At 31.0% G+C, this 16,549-nt stretch overlaps 2 protein-coding genes across 4 annotated transcripts; both read left to right on the forward strand.

Moving 5' to 3' along the window:
* The first annotated feature begins 6,669 nt into the window (after positions 1–6,669).
* LOC105776436 (ferritin-3, chloroplastic) lies at positions 6,670–9,361 on the forward strand. Its single transcript, XM_012599077.2, has 8 exons — positions 6,670–7,068; positions 7,233–7,316; positions 7,409–7,469; positions 7,560–7,647; positions 8,481–8,542; positions 8,699–8,764; positions 8,864–8,927; positions 9,011–9,361. Exons 1-8 carry the CDS (start codon positions 6,791–6,793, stop codon positions 9,058–9,060), a joined length of 753 nt encoding a protein of 250 aa, XP_012454531.1. The 5' UTR covers positions 6,670–6,790; the 3' UTR covers positions 9,061–9,361.
* Positions 9,362–9,516: 155 nt separating this feature from the next.
* Positions 9,517–12,953, forward strand: LOC105778415 (DNA-directed RNA polymerase III subunit 2-like). Of its 3 annotated transcripts, XR_008189939.1 has the most exons (6): positions 9,517–10,532; positions 10,636–10,757; positions 11,154–11,226; positions 11,377–11,438; positions 12,020–12,148; positions 12,345–12,953. XR_008189939.1 is itself a non-coding variant. In XM_052622150.1 (5 exons), the coding sequence occupies exons 1-5, from the start codon at positions 10,338–10,340 to the stop codon at positions 12,042–12,044; spliced, it is 477 nt and encodes a 158-aa protein (XP_052478110.1). In that variant the 5' UTR covers positions 9,517–10,337; the 3' UTR covers positions 12,045–12,953. The 3 variants fall into 3 exon arrangements, 1 of the variants encoding a protein (XP_052478110.1); XR_008189938.1 differs by having other exon boundaries at positions 11,377–12,148; XM_052622150.1 differs by having other exon boundaries at positions 12,020–12,953.
* The last annotated feature ends 3,596 nt before the right edge of the window (positions 12,954–16,549 follow it).

Here is a 16,549-nt window from a genome sequence, read left to right on the forward strand (position 1 = left end):
AGAGGAAGGGAAAATTAGGGTTTCAAAGTTCCAAGCTCAATTGGTTAGTTACATTAATTTTTTTGTAATTTTTATATTTTTGGAATCTCTCGTATTAAATACTACCTAACCTATGTCAAAATTTTAGAAATTATTGAGTTTTTAAGTGTTGACTATGTTGAATAAATTTAGTATTAGGGATTAAATTGATAGATTTTAAGTTAGAAATGAAAAAGAAATGAAAAAGGAATGGATTGTAGAATAAATTGTAAATTTTGAGTAATAGGGACTAAATTGTGAAAAATTTGAAATTTAGGAATTTTAGTGAAAATAGGGAGTTAAATTTAGTTTAAAATGGAATTTGTATGAAAATATAAGATTAATTGTGAAGAAATAAAATTAGTCTCGGTTTAGGGACTAAATTGAAATTTAGGCAATATTTGAGTAAAAATTGAAATATTCAATATGAAATTGAATTGTGTTGTATTGATGATTTTTAATTATTTTAATTCCGTAGATAACGTCGTACCGAACCCTTGACTAAAAAGGGGAAAGATAAAGTCGACGAGGAATAGCTTGGAATTTTTAGTTTGTATTTCTATAATCCGAACTTAGTTATTAATTGTTGTATTTTGATTAAATGTTTATGGTAAGCGGTTGAGGTGAGTATTTGGCATTTTGATATTGAATTGAATTTATATGAATATGTGATTCTATGAAAAATTGGTACTGGATATTGATTGTTTTTGAAATGTGAAATTAAACCCTATTAACTGTATCGTACTGAGTCGGATATAGATGACATGCCATAGGATTAGAAGAGTTCAGAGATTTCTTCGACTTCGAGTCGATGAGACACTGGGTGTCAATTTACTACTTCGGATTAATTCGATGAGGCACTGGGTGCCAATTTACTTCAGTTTAGCTGATGAGACACTAGGTGTCAAATTATTACTTCGAATTATCCGATAAGGCACTGGGTGCTAAACTGGTGTGTTTTGGTTGGATTAGTGTATCCATCAATGTCCGAGTCCGAGTTCGAGTCGTGTTAATAGAGGTAAATGAATAGTAAAGTTTTATGATTGATATTGAAATGGCATGGTATGAGAAATGAAATGTGAAATAACTTGTGAAAAGCTATGTAAATAGCAAGTATGTGAATTGAGATATATTTGTGAAACAAATGAAATATGATATGATTGTTGTAATAATTAAATATTATTATGAGTTTATATTTCAATTGTATATTTGTAATTTCTTATATTTAAATATTCGGATTATAGAAATAACACTGAGTTTATACTCAGCGTACGATTTTATTTTTCGTGCGCAGGTTAGGTACTTAAGTTTGGTCGCTGATTCAGCATCCAACAACGGTCCCGATCTTAAATGTGGTGATGTTTTTCCTTTTGTATCGGCATGTACCTAGGGTGTCTAACTATTAATCATTTTGTGGATTGATTGTAAATAAGATTACAAGTTAATATTGGTTGGTTATATACACATAAATATGTGTTTATATTTGAGGTCATATTATGGTATCTTTAAGTTAAAGTTTAAATAAACATGAAATAGGTAAAATAGATTGAATTTGGCATGTTTACAAATTGGATTTAAATGATATTATATTGATATGTTTTGTTGGTATAATTAAGGTACCTATGAGGGTACATTGGTTAGACATTTAGGATAATTGTTTTAACATGATTTGGATGTGTTCGATTATGTTTTGAATTGGTTAACTAAATGATTTTTGAGTTGCTTATTGTCTAAGTTTGCAGGGAATGGTAAACTTGTTGTTTAAAGTTCATTTTGAGTCCACACAGCTAGCACAAGGGCGTCCGAGGCCATTTCCAAAGGGAACACGGTCTGGCACACGAGCGTATAGCTCGACCGTGTGACCCAAGTCAAAGAGTTACACGGGTATAGACACGTGCTGGGACACGACCGTGTGTCCCTCTTTCGAATACTCACACAGCCTGAGACACGAGCATGTCTCCTGACCGTGTGAATCACACAGCCTGGCCACATGGTCCTATGAACCCTGCAGCTTTGAAAATTTTTAATATTTTGTGAAAATTTTTCTGTAACGACCCAATAGTCACTGGTGTTAGAAAGTGCATTTTCGAGACTCCGTTACCATAAATCGAATTTGTAAATATTTATTAAAAATATTTACGGAGCTAGTTGTGTAGTTAATTAGGTTTTGGTTAAGTGAATTTCCATGAATTAAGAGTAATTAGGTATAAGGACTAAATTGCTTAAAGGGTGAAAGTTGAATTATAGATTAAAGAATAATTAAAAGGACTAAAGAATAAATTTTGCCATTGACTTTAAATGAGGCGGCATAAGGTTTAATATTATTATAAAATTTAAGTTAAAATATATATTATAATATAAAACCTTAAGAATTAAGTAAATATATATAATATAATAATAAAGTAAATATAATAAGTAAATGAAATAAAAAGAAAGAAAGAAACGAAACGAAACGAAACAGAAAGGAAAGAAAGAAAAGAAGAAAATGAAAGAAAGAAGAAACGCAAGGGATTAGGGACTTTTAAGGTTTAAAGTTTAATTGGTTAGTTAATTTAGTCCCTTTTTCTTATAATTTTATTTTTTTGAAATTCGATGTTAAATACTACCGATCCATGCCAAAATTTTAGAAATTATTAAGTTTTAAGTAGGGATTAAATTGATAGATTTTAAGTTAGAAACGGAAAAGGATTGCATTGTAGAATAAATTGTAAATTTTGAGTAATAGGGACTAAGTTATAAAAATTTCAAAATTTAGGAATTTAAGTGAGATTAGGAGTTAAATTTATATTAAAGTAGAATTTGTATGAAAATATAAGATTAATTGTGAATAAATAAAGTTAGTCTCGGTTTAGGGTTAAATTGAAATTTAGGAAAATATTGAGTAAAAATTTAAATATTAAATATGAGATTGAATTGTGTTGTATTGATGAATTTTAATTATTTTAATTATGTAGCTAACGTCGAACCAAAATCCTCGACTAAAAAGGGAAATGATAAAGTCAACGGGGAATAGCTCGGAATTTTTTATTTGTATTTCTATAATCCGAATCTAACTATTAATTGTTATATTTTGATTTAATGCTTATGGTAAGTGGTTGAGGTGAGTATTTGACATTTGATATTGAATTGAATTGAATTCATATGTATATGTGGTTATATAAAAAATTGATACTGGATATTGATTGTTTTTGAATTGTGAAATTAAACCCTATTAACTGTATTAGGATGAGTCAGATATAGATGGCATGCCATAGGATTGGAAGAGTTTAGGAATTTCTTCAACTTCGAGTCGATGAGACACTGGGTGTCAATTTACTACTTCGGATTAATTCGATGAGGCACTGGGTGTCAATTTACTTCAGTTTAGCCGATGAGACACTAGGTGTCAAATTATTACGTCGAATTATCCGATGAAGCACTGGGTGCCAAACCGGTGTGTTTTGCTTGGATTCGTGTATCCGTCCGAGTCTGAGTTGTGGTAATAGGGGTAATTAAATGAAATGGCATTATGATTGATATTAAATGATATTGTATGTGAAATGAAAATGGGACAGTGAACTAAAATATGGATTGAAACACATGAATTGTGTATTCATGAATTGGATATGGAATGAACAATATTGTTGTTTAAATGGTATGTTTATCATATTGTGAAAAGCTATTATATAGCAAATGATGAGAATTGAGTATGGTATGAATGATGTATTTATGAATTGAATATTGAATGACTAATGTCATTGTATGAATAAATGTGGTTTTTAATATTCAATTGTGATTATAATTAAAATGTACATATTATATTATCTTGTCTTTAAATATTCAGGTTATATAAATACCACTGAATTTTACTCAGCGTACGGTTTTGTTTTCCATGCACAGGTTAAGTACTAAATTTTGATCATCGATTCAGCATCCTACAACGATTCCAAACTCAAACATGGTGATGTTTTTCCTTTTGTGTCGGCATGTACCTAGGGTGTCTAAATATTAATCATTTTGTGGATTGATTGTAAATAAGATTATAAGTTAATATTGGTTGGTTATATACATATAAACATGTGTTTATGTTTGAGGTCATATTAAGTTAATATTGGTTGGTTATATACATATAAATATGTGTTTATGTTTGAGGTCATATTATGGCAAGTTTAAATTAATGTTTAACTGAACATGAAATAGGTAAAATAGATTGAATTTGGCATGTTTTCAAATTGGATTTGAATGATGTTTTATTGATATGTTTTGATGATATAACTGTGACACTTAAGAGGGTACATTGGTTAGGCACCTAGGATGATTGTTTTGACATATTTTGGATGTGTTTGATTGTGTTTTGAATTGGTTAAGCGAATGATTTTTGAGTTGTTTATTGTTCAAGCTTGGAGGAATAGTAAACTTGTTGTTAAAGGTACATTTTGAGTCCACACGGCTAGACACACGGGCATGTGACTGGACCGTGTGAGACAGACGACCTAACCACACAGGCATGTGAACCCTGCAACTTTGAAAATTTTTAATATTTTTAAAAAATTCTTTGAGTTTCCAAATTAGTCCCGATTTATTTCTAACGTGTATTTTGAGCCTCGAGGGCTCAGTTAAAGGACTATATGTATGAGTTTAATTTTTTTTGATATGATTATAATATGATAAGAAATGTTTGTAATTTAAGTCTATTTGGTCGATAAGCTTCGGTAATGCTCCAAAACCTTATTCCGGCGACATATGTGGGTTAGAGGTGTTACATTTTCTGAGTTTTCAAATTAGTTTCAACTTATTCTATCACGTATTTTGGGCATCGAGGGCTCAAATAAGGGACAATTTGTATGAGTTTGATTGGTTTTGACTTGAATATTATTTTATATGAAATGTTTTGAAATTATGTCTGTTTGATCGGTAATGCTTTGAAACCCTATTCCAGCGACGGATGTGGGTTAGGGGTGTTACAGTCGTATGAGTGAATTGAATTTTTGTCCGAAGGATAGTTAATTAAGGTATAAGGACTAAATCATAAAAATTGTAAAAATTAATTAGTATTGATTTTATTAATTAAAATACTTAATTAATAAATGTTAGGATTTTAAAGGCAATTAAACCCTCCTTATTGATAATGGACGGTTTGAGCATGTTTTGCATGTTTTGGGTGGAAATTATGAGTTAATTATAAGAGTAAATTAATAATTAAATTAAATATTAAAACTTAAAGTAAGGAAAACTCTTCATCTTCTCCATTTTTTTCTTACAACTGAAAATCACCATTGTTGAGTGGGGACTGAATCGCCCAAGCTTCCTTTCTTGCATGTAACTATTCTGAATGTTCGTTTTTCATAAATTTTATGTTTTTGAGATCATTGTAATTTAATCTAACTAAATCGTACCTCCATTTTCAAAATTGTTAAAGATTTTAAAGATTTTCATTTTTTTTAAGTTTTTAAATGATTAATGGATGAATGGTATTGTGGTTTGTTAGTTACATGTTTTAGCATGGATATAAGTTGAATGTTATGCAAGTTTTGTGGTCATGTAAATAATATTTGAATTCTAGGTTGTTTGGTATATGTTAGGCAATTAAAAAGACATATGTATGTTCAACACATGCTAGCACACGGGCGTGTGCCACACACGTCCTGGCCACACGCTCAAGTGAGTACTGTAATTTTCGTAAATATTGTATTATACGGTCACAATTAGTTACAGGTCTTGTGGCTCTTGCTGAATTTTTTTTACACTTTGGTCCACACGACCTCAGTGAGTTACATGACTGTGTGATACCTGATTTATACATTTGTCTCTCTTTTGTGAAAAGTTTCAAATCGGTCCTTGATTGATTCCGAAATGATTTTTGAGCTTTAGTAAGCTCGACTCAAGCCCAAACTTGTATGCAAAGCATGAATTGAATGATTGTTTGAGATTTAAAGATTGTTTTGATCAATTTTCAATTTGAAATCTCATACTCTTGTTATATTATTTACTGTAGCATCTCGTAATCTGATTCTAGCGACGGAGACGGGCGAGGCGTGTTACATAAATAACATATAGTATATATAAATTTTTTTTAACTATTAAAGAAAAGAATATGAACATTAGCAGTATATTTTTTTATATTTTTATACTTATTTTAACTAAAAAACATATAAATTTCGTTTAATTAGCTTAATGACTGAATAAACTGATATTTTTTAATTTAATTAAAATTTTTTACATTTTAAGTAATTCGATTAATAATAATTTAATTTAATTATTAACTGAATCGATTGATGTAACCACCTATATTTTTTAGTAATGGAATCCAGTAACCACCACATGAACTGTCTAAAAGTAGATATTATTTAATACATAATTTTCATATTTATTACATTACCTCAAATAATAAAAAATCTAATTTAAAAGAAAATAATATATATAAAAAAAGAAAATTTATCATTATTTAACAAAAATATTCCATCTTTTTTGTCTTCTAGGGTAAAAGACAAGAAGACAATAAAGAAGCCCTTTTTAGGGTCACAAATCACAAAAAGAGGGGATTTTTCTACACGAGCCAGCCACACTCCCACACTGCCACCCTTTCACCTCCTCATCTCTATCGTCCACGTGCCATTCATCCAATGGTTATCCTCATCCCTAGCTATCCTTTTTATTGCCTTTGCTGATCCGGTCTCTCCTTCATCCATCCATTCCTCTCTCAATCTTTATCTCCTTCAATTGTTCGTTTTTGGGTTAAAAAGCTCTGTTTTTTTTATTACCCTTTTCATCTAAAAGCTTCAATCTTTCGACCATGTTGCTTAAAGCTTCCCCTGCTTTTTCTTTGTTGAAGAATCCCCAAGTTGAAACTCGGGTTCCTCTGTTTTCAAGAAACGGTTCTGGGTTTGGGTCTGGGGCTGTTGTTGTTTGTGCTACCAAGGGAGCCAATAATAAGCCATTAACAGGTGTGATTTTTGAGCCTTTTGAGGAAGTTAAGAAGGAACTTAATCTTGTCCCAACTGTGCCTCAAATGTCCTTGGCTCGTCAAAAGTTTGCCGATGAGTGTGAAGCTGCCATCAACGAACAAATCAAGTGAGATTCTTTTCATATATGGTGTCATATTTATGAGAAAAAAATGGTTCTTTTATGGTTTGATCTACTTTTTTTTGTATGAAGAGATGATTCTTGGATGTGTGTTTCTCTGTGTTTGGTTTCAAATCTTAACACTAATGGTGTTTTCTAAATGTTTATGACAGTGTGGAGTACAATGTTTCATATGTCTACCATGCTATGTATGCCTATTTTGATAGGGACAACGTTGCTCTCAAGGGTCTTGCCAAGTAATTTCTTTATGAAATTTCTCAATTTTTTTGGTACCTTTTTTTTTTTTTGGTGGAACTGAGTTAACTTTAGGCTTTTTTCATGAATATAGGTTCTTCAAGGAATCAAGTTTAGAAGAGAGAGAGCATGCTGAGAAATTGATGGAATACCAGGTATTGTTGTAATGGTTTATCATTTAATATGATTTCTTTTTTTGTCTATTATTTATTTATTTACCTTATTATTTTGTCTGTTATTCTCAGAACAAAAGAGGTGGGCAAGTGAAGCTGCAATCCATATTGATGCCCTGCTCTGAGTTTGATCATGCAGAGAAAGGGGATGCTTTATATGGTGAGTTCAAATTATTAGAACCACACATAACATCTTCTTTATGCATCCATAAAAACAAAATGTGTAGTCTACCATTGTTGTACTTGAAAAGTACATTTGAAAAGCATCTAGCATTCAGTTTCTTGGTTCGAATGCCGAAAACCCTGTATTGTTGTTGTAGTTGAAAAGTGCGATTCAAAAATGCTTTTGATTCCGAAAGCCCTTTGTTTATCATTGTTGTTGCAGTTGAAAAAGTGTCAATTTCTTGGTTTGCTTTCGAAAGCACTTTTAAAAGTTGCTTTGCATGCTGAAAGCCCTTTGTTAAGCATTGTTTTTGCAGTTGAAAATTGCGATTTTGAAAAACATCTAGCAATCAGTTTCTTCTAGAAAGTGCTTTTGATGCCGAAAGCTCTTTGTTTAGCATTGTTGTTGTAGTTGAAAAGTGCTTTTGAAAAGCATTTAGTAAGTGGTCTCTTGGGTTGGTTTCAAAAACACATTTAGGAAGTGCTTTGGACGCCGAAAGCCCTTTATTTAGCATTGTTTTTGTAGTTGAAAAGTGCTTTGGATGGAGAAAGCCCCTTTGTTTAGCATTGTTTTCGTTGCCAAAATGTGTTTTTTGGACGGCCAAAAGCGATGAGATGTAGATTCAAGTGGCAACCTAGGAACATATGTGCGGAGATTTGTATGTTTGGTGTGTGTTTATTACATATGTTGGTTAATTCCTTGGAGTATCGGTATTTAGTGAGATATATAATCATCACACCATCTTTCCTATTGCTGAATCAAACTGCATGATAATATCTAATAAGTCGATTTTATAACTGAAACTGACTGTATCTAATTCCTCGGTTCAGCAATGGAGCTTGCCTTGTCTCTCGAGAAATTAACAAACGAAAAGCTCTTGAACTTGCACAACGTAAGACTTTCCTCTTTCCTTACTAGCATCATGTTCTGTATTGCAGTTATGCCTTTCAATCTTCAACATGTTAATAAACTAGCTTGAGGCCTTATCAGTTTGGTTTGCGAGATCATTGGACAAAATCTTGTTAAACATTGTAGATGTGTCTAACAGGTGGCTGAGCGAAACCACGATTCGCAGTTGACTGATTTCATTGAAGGCGAGTTCTTAGCTGAGCAGGTAATGATACAAACCTTGTTGTCTACGCTCTTGGGGCTTTTTCGTTTCCATTTGCATTTCCCAACCGTGATCATGATCTCGGTTTTGCTTTCTCAACAGGTCGAATCCATCAAGAAAATATCGGAATACGTGGCTCAGCTGAGAAGAGTTGGCAAAGGACATGGTATGAATCTTAAGCTTCTCCGTGTCCTCGTCTTTAACAAAAACATATTATTTATCATAACCATACGTTGTTCATCAATCTAGGGGTGTGGCACTTTGATCAAATGCTTCTCCACGAGGGAGCTGTTGCATGAAAACCTGACCAAAGAAACCGCCGCTTGCTTCTGATACCAGCCATCGTTCTTTTAAGTTCCCGTGTTAGTAGTTGTTGAGAGATTAAGTTTTGCAAGTTGTATGGCTAGTTTAGAAAACTTTGTGTTGATGATATAAGAAGATTGAGAGACTCGAAGGGATAATTTGTAAGTCCTCTTGATCATAGCTATAGATTTTCATGGTTTTCGACTTTTCGTATCAACATTTTTCGACTGTTTTTTCTTCGGTTAAATGCTCTGCACAGTTAGCAGATAAAATAATACAAGTAGGGATCATTTTGAAGTTTGGATTGTGTTTCTATGAATGAAAAAAACGAAGCTATTATGGGTTAAAATGTGGTCGCTGCCATGGCTGCTTGAAGGTCTCTGCTAGTATGGGTTAAAAAGATTTTGGTTTAAATATGATTTTACTCCTTTTACTATGTTGAATGTTGGAATTTAATCTACTAGCTTTAGATTTATACAATTTTTTTTCACTTTATTAAAGAATGAGATTTATTTAAAAAAATATGTACTTTTTATTTAAAATAATGTTTAAAATATAAACTTTTGGGGTTAATTTTTTTATAATTTCAAGTTTAAAAATATAAAAAGTGAAAAATTTAAATATAATATCCAAAAGATTGAAGATAATACAATGGGATGCAAGAAGTGTGCCTTTGTCCCAAAAGGTAAAATTTTATTCAACCCTTCAAGAATTGTAAAATATAAATTAATACAGTAATAAAATTATATTTTAACCCTCCAAATATTTATATTTCAAATTTGGTTCTCCTAAAAGTTTGTATGAAGCTAGATTTGATATAAGATATATAAATAATGGCATAAATAATATTTTAATAAAATAACAAAAATAATGAACTCAAGAAAAAATCATGAAAAAGAAAAGGCATAATGATAAATTAGCCCCTAAAGTTTACTCCTTTTCCATTGTAGTTCTAATTTTGTTTAAGCTTTAAATTTTAGTCAAATTATTTTTTGTTGAACGGAAAAGCTGATTGAGCTATTAAAATTTTAACAAACTGATGTGATAGTTCGCGTGACAATTCATGTATATTTCAACTGTGGCAGAGCTAAGTGTGATTGGTAGGGCTTCGGCCTTCCCTAAAATGAAAAATTTTCTATTTAGGTTCTTTATAATTTATAAAATTTTAAATTAGCAATAATAAAATTATACTTTGCCCTCTTAAAAATAATAAAAATTTAATTTAATTTTTTAAAAATTATAAAGATGTAGACTATTAAACTAGTGAATTAAAATGGTAAAATTGCATGTTTACGATAGTAAACCTATACACTGGCCATCAAATATATATAGAAAAAAAGAATTTTCTTTTTTCTTGTGGAAAACCCGTCAGCTTAATGTTTCTGAATTACCGGTGGACAAACAAAAGCTTACTGCTCCAATAAAATCAACTGCTGACAAGTTTCAGCTTCTCCCTGAGTTTTTAAAGGTGAACACTTTGATGTTAATTTGGTATTTATTTTTATGTGAATATGTTTATATTTTTGAACTGAACTGTGGTTTTTGGTTTTTTTTTGTTGTTGTTATTATAGGTTAGAGGGTTAATGAAGCAGCAAGTGGATTCTTTTGATTATTTGGTTAATACTGGGATTAAGAAGATTGTTCGTGTCAATGACAGGATTGTATCTGATATTGATCCCAGTATTTACCTCAGGTTTGAAATGCATTTTTTGTTTATGTTCTTTTGGTTATGATTGCTGTAAAATGTATTTTGTATAACTTGATGATGCAGGCTAGGGATGGAAAAAAACCCAAAGCTGACTGTTCTGATCTGACCTGATCGGAAAATCGGGTTTGGGGTGGGTCGGTTTTGAGGTGAATCTGCCCTGCCTGCCCTGAGATATTTAGCTAGCTTTTTTTTTTTTTTTTTGTTAGAAGCAGCAAAATGTGATCTTTTTGCTTAACTATTACTCATTTGTGATCAAATTTTGAAGTATTTTTGTTGATCTAGCTCAGTTGTAACTTGTGTTGCTGTGCTGGTTTAAAGATGCTAGAATTGGTTATCCCTCCAAGATGGTTGATGGGAATTAATATGCTGTTAGTCTTGTAGGTATTCAGCACCGATATTCGTCAACGGAGAGTACATTCAAGTTAGATATGGGCAGAAAACTAGACTAGAAAAGGTATACAGCAGATGCTTCTTTGATGTGTGTACGATGCAGAATGATAGGTGCTTTGCATGTAATGCAACATCTGTTCCTAGCAGAATAATCTTGTTATTGCAAAAATGCCCATCATGTTAAAGAGTTAACTCTGTGTGATATATGGAAAAGGTGAAGCAGAACTCACAAGGCCATATCCCCATCACAATCAGTCACCAAGAAATACCTACCAGGTTTTTTTACATCTTGAACTTGGTTTACATGTGAACTGTAATTTTTGCTTTTATCATCTCTAAATGTTTCTGTATTTGTAGTCATGTGCTATGGGGAAGCAAGCAATGGGAAATATTGCATATAACCAGACAAGCAGTATTACTTAGTATACTTTAAATTTATTTTCCTACCTTTGAACAAAGAGTCCTTGTATGTCACCGCTCAGTTGCTAAGGATTTAGCCTTCAACCTTCTCAGGCGAGGCTATTTTTATTGCGTGCTCATCCTAGTGCGCTTTATTGTGCATTAGGCTTCAACACAAGGTGATGAAAAAGCTAGCTTGACAGAAGCTGTGAAGTAACATTTAAGTCCTTAATTTTTTATTTTAAAACTCAAATATCCACTTAAGTTTATGAAGGTTTCGTTAGTCTAAAACAAGCATCTACTGTTTTCCATAAGCTATGCTTAACTTGAAGTGATTAAATAACCTTTTATCCATGATTTTCCAGTGGTGAAGTACGGTTCTTTCTTTTTACATTTTCACTGCTGGGATTATTGACAGTAACTAGCTTCAGTCTCAAAATAACCATCTTTTGACATAGGTTTGCAGAAAATGTGGTTTGTTAGGATACTACAGCCATAAGCTGAAAACTGGGATTTGTTCTTCATGTAAAAACGGAGATAATGTTTCTACTATGAAACTACCGTACGCATGCAAGCTTTTAATCCAGGTAAACTTGGCAAACATTTTTCTTATAGAAATGATGTGTTTGAAACTATCACATGCGTACTCGAATAAAATATCCAGTTTTACTTAAAATAGGATGCTTATTGAAATTCGATTTCTAAATTAAGATAGTAATTAGGCCTCTAATGGCATTTGTTTATTGAGCATCATCTTCCTATACTGTTTGTTGATGCATACAGGCAAGGGCGAAGCCAGGAAACTTTGGTTGGGAGTTGAGAGTGTCAGGATAAGAATATAAATTGTTGGGGGGTCAAACTTAAAATTTTTATGCGAAAAAGATTAAACTGTAATCCTAAATAGTAAGAAGGGCTCAAACTGCAACATGCTCATTTTATCCCCCCTTTGGATTCGCCCCTGCACACGGGTGTAGCATGGTACTTGTTAGTTCCACTTCTGAGCACATGTATTCGAAAAGCACGTATTTCATTTATATTTACTCCAACTTGGATCAAGTGCCGGATATGAGTATGTTCCGATATTGGTATGTTCAACTTTTTCAATGTTTTTTCATGGTATTTGGAGAGCCCTTGGAGGGTGTTATATCCTCGTATCCATGTCCAGGTATGAGTTAGACATGGAGTACTTCAAGAGAAACGAAGAATAAGAGCAACATATTATTTCTTAAGTTTGTTGTTTGCTATGGTTATTCAAGTTGTTGGAAATTGTAATTTATTCATGATTTGGTTCGATATTCTTTGTCTTTATCGAACTTTTCTCGGTATTGGTTTTCTTTGTTCATCTCTTATTACGACGAGATATAAAAAGGGGAGTTATACTTAGAATCGGAATTCATTTTGTCCATTCTATTCAGAAAAAGGGTAAATTGGTATTTTCTGTTAAAATTTTTATTCAATTTTACTATTAAAAACTAGCGTGATAAACTAAATAACCATATAGTGAGATGTGATGTGTCACGTATATCTCATGCTGACATACATGAATCAGTTTTTAATAGTAAAAATAGATGGAATTTTTAAAGAAGAATCAGTTTATTGTTTAATATAACATACACGGATTAATTTGTCATTTTTTTAGTAAATGAGGTAAAATACAGTTCGACTCTTACTACAAGGTCTTCATGATACTTTTATCGATATAAAAGTTTTTAAGTTACTTTCCTCATACCTTTTGGGTTTATTCCATTTTTCCTTACGAATTCGGACCATGGGGTTGTTTTCTTTCCTTATGCAATCATTTCAGTACTTAATTCCATTTTTCCACTTTGATTCGACGGCATGTTGAGATTATTTTGAGTTTATGTTTATTCGGGTATAATCCGAAATTTTGGTAAACTGTACTTAATTGAAAAACAAATTGTTGAAATGTATAGATAGGGAAATTCATGCAAAACATTAGTAATATAAATACGTAAAAATATTAGTAAGTATTCATGCTCGTTATAAGAGATAATTTATAATAAATTTATCTAGAATAGAGGTTAAAATTTTTGTCTGATTCTTAGATGATACAAACAGTGGCGTTTGAACTGGACTGAACCAGTCAATTGAATCGAGAACTAGTCAAGAAACTGATTTCTTATTTCGGTGTGTGTGTCAATGACCATTTACTTGTCAAAGTCTTTGGGTGTGATGTAAAATTTCATTTGTCTTAGTATTGCTAAGTAATTAATTATATTTGAAATCATTTTCAATGGAGAAGAACCGTTCAATTTTAAAAAGTACAAGCATCAATTTGAGAAGAGTCTTTCCCATATAAATCCACTTCTGCCATGGTAGCTTATTGAAAGTGGGTTTAAAAACGGTATAACGATAAATTTAGCTCTTAATATTTGTCAAGTAAAAATTGGTCTCAGATCTTTAACGAAAAGTATTGTTCTTATGATGGAGTTTTATCTCTTGTACTTTGAGGAGAACTCAGAGAGGTTCAAGCAGTTTAGGGAATGTCTTGGTTAGTGGAGATACAACTTGCAAACTCACGGGAGAGATGTCAGTATTGAGCATAATATTAATTATAGATATTGGCACATTTTTTGTGAGTTTGTAGGTCGTATCCCCACTAATCGAGGAACTCCCTGAACTTTGTAAACCCTGTTGGGTTCTTCTTAGAGTACGAGAGACAAAATTCCGCCATGAGAATAATACTTTCTGTTGAGGATCCAAGACCAACCTCTCCTTAATAAACGTTTAATTTTTTTTCATTACTTTGATCGTAAATTATTGTTTTGAGGGATTTCTTTGGCTTTCAACTTTCAAATTTTAGTTAAATTATTTTTTATGAAAAAATTGACTGAAATGTTAAAATTTTATTTGAACTTGTATGATGCTCGTGTAATAGTCCATTTATACTTCATTCCTTCTTATAATTTTTTTTTTAAATTTTTATATATTTTTTGATTTTTTTATGAAATACTAGTGGATTACCATATGAGCTACTATTAGGGACAATAAAACCCAAACCACCTAATGGATTCTGATCCACACAAAATGATGAAACTTTTATTTTTTTTGAGAAATGGATGCAGGATCGGCTGAATGAATTTTTTGAGGGGTAGTGATTATAAAGTGATTATAGTAATTGTTTACATATCTTGCCCCGTCACCACTACATGAAATTACCATTTTACCTTCATATATAACTATTAAAAAGGTGAAAATTCAACAACTTGAATTTGAATTTCAAATGATATGAACATTAAATGTATATAAAGATCCAAACCGAATAGACCAAAACTTAAAATGATTCAAGCCTACAATAATTCAATTCCAAAAACTCAAACCTCAAATTTGAAATATTTTCAAAATTTTAAAATTGAATTAACTTAAATTGATAGTTGAATCAACCAGATCAACGATTTCTAGTTCAACTATTACAAAATTAAAATTCTAAAAAATTCAAAAAAAATAGAAATAATTAAAGAAGAGAGAATACAAATACATGACAATATAAACATAAACATTTATTTTATAAATTATAAAAATTAAATTAAATATTTAAATTTGAAACGAAATTTTAATTGATTTTTATGTAGTTCAATCAAAATTTTTAATATTAATCTTATTATAGGTTTTTATCATATCTGCTCTTTTTGATACAATACCTAGAACTACCCATAGCCGCTCCCAACCCTTAAATAGAAAGATAATCCACTTCAATACACTCAAACCTACATCCTCCTACACTAACAACATTATCGATATAAATCGAGTTAAATCTAAGTTCTTTTCCAATTTATAATAGTGAATGAATGGTTAATTTTCGATTCAATTCGGATAAGCATGGGAGAAAAATTAAAGAGTGTCAATTCTCGCCACAAACCAAAGTCATCAACCACTACAGAATAGGTAAAACATTGTGCACCATAAATTTGATTTGATGTGTGTAATAAAATGTCAAAATAATTTAAAAGAATAAAAAGGACGAAACATTTTAATTCTATATAAAATATTTTATTTGAAGGAAATATTAAATAATTTGTATTTAATTTGATATTATGGGTGCATCGATTTAATTAAAAATATATTTTTTTAATTTTACTATTTCAATTAAAGATGGATTTAATTATATCTATATTTATTATTTAAAAAACCAGTTGATTCGTGACACTAACTCAATCAACGACTTAATATATAGTGTATATATCTAACATTATGCTTGAAATAAGGTCTAATTTTTTCTTTCAGTCCCTGCACTCCCCGGACTCTTGAAATTCAGTGCCTTTACTTTTAATTCTAGAAATTTAGTCCTTTTACTTGTCTAGTTTTAAAAAAATTAAAACTATTTGATAACATTGTTAACTAAGATTTACTAAATTTGAATATATGTTATGAATTGGACTTTAATTTTCAAACTAAATAAACAAAGAGACTAAATTTTAAATTATCGAAGAGTAGAGAGGCTAGAGCACAATTAAACCTTAAATTCCATATACATATATACATATTGTGACAATCAATCAAAGACCCAGAGTGTCATCTTGTTGGTTGACTTGAATAAAGACTTATAAAGCATACATGTGATATAGTCAAGAATCTAGCCAAGCACCACCACACTTATTTCATTGACTTTTCCACTCCATCTATTTTTATTTATTTATGACACCATCAAAGTAATTTAATTTCATAAGCAAGTTTTTGTATATTTTTAATTGATATTTAAATAAATAAGATATATAATAATTTAGTATAATAATAAATTTAGTTAAATCTTATTTCTGATACGAGCAGTTGATAATTGAATTCAACTTTTTTCACTATAAGATAAATAATGTAATCTTAACATGAAGTACATGTAACATGCCAGGCCAACACCGTTGAAAATAATGTTTTACTCAACATTTTCGTTTAAAAAAACTACTTGGCTCTTTTTGAACGGTTGAGAGCTAAGTTTAGCTAAAAAAAAGGAATAAGGATCAATTTGACATTGT

Source organism: Gossypium raimondii, chromosome 10 (assembly GCF_025698545.1).
Source record: "Gossypium raimondii isolate GPD5lz chromosome 10, ASM2569854v1, whole genome shotgun sequence".
Taxonomy (NCBI): domain Eukaryota; kingdom Viridiplantae; phylum Streptophyta; class Magnoliopsida; order Malvales; family Malvaceae; genus Gossypium; species Gossypium raimondii.

Coding starts and splice junctions, on each gene's coding strand:
- LOC105776436 (XM_012599077.2), top strand. CDS start 6,791: ATGTTGCTTAAAGCTTCCCCTGCTTTTTCTTTGTTGAAGAATCCCCAA. Junction 8,543..8,698: donor AGCTCTTGAACTTGCACAAC/GTAAGACTTTCC, acceptor TGTGTCTAACAG/GTGGCTGAGCGAAACCACGA. Junction 8,765..8,863: donor GCGAGTTCTTAGCTGAGCAG/GTAATGATACAA, acceptor CTTTCTCAACAG/GTCGAATCCATCAAGAAAAT.
- LOC105778415 (XM_052622150.1), top strand. CDS start 10,338: ATGGTAAAATTGCATGTTTACGATAGTAAACCTATACACTGGCCATCA. Junction 10,533..10,635: donor TTCTCCCTGAGTTTTTAAAG/GTGAACACTTTG, acceptor TTGTTATTATAG/GTTAGAGGGTTAATGAAGCA. Junction 11,227..11,376: donor AGAAAACTAGACTAGAAAAG/GTATACAGCAGA, acceptor TATATGGAAAAG/GTGAAGCAGAACTCACAAGG.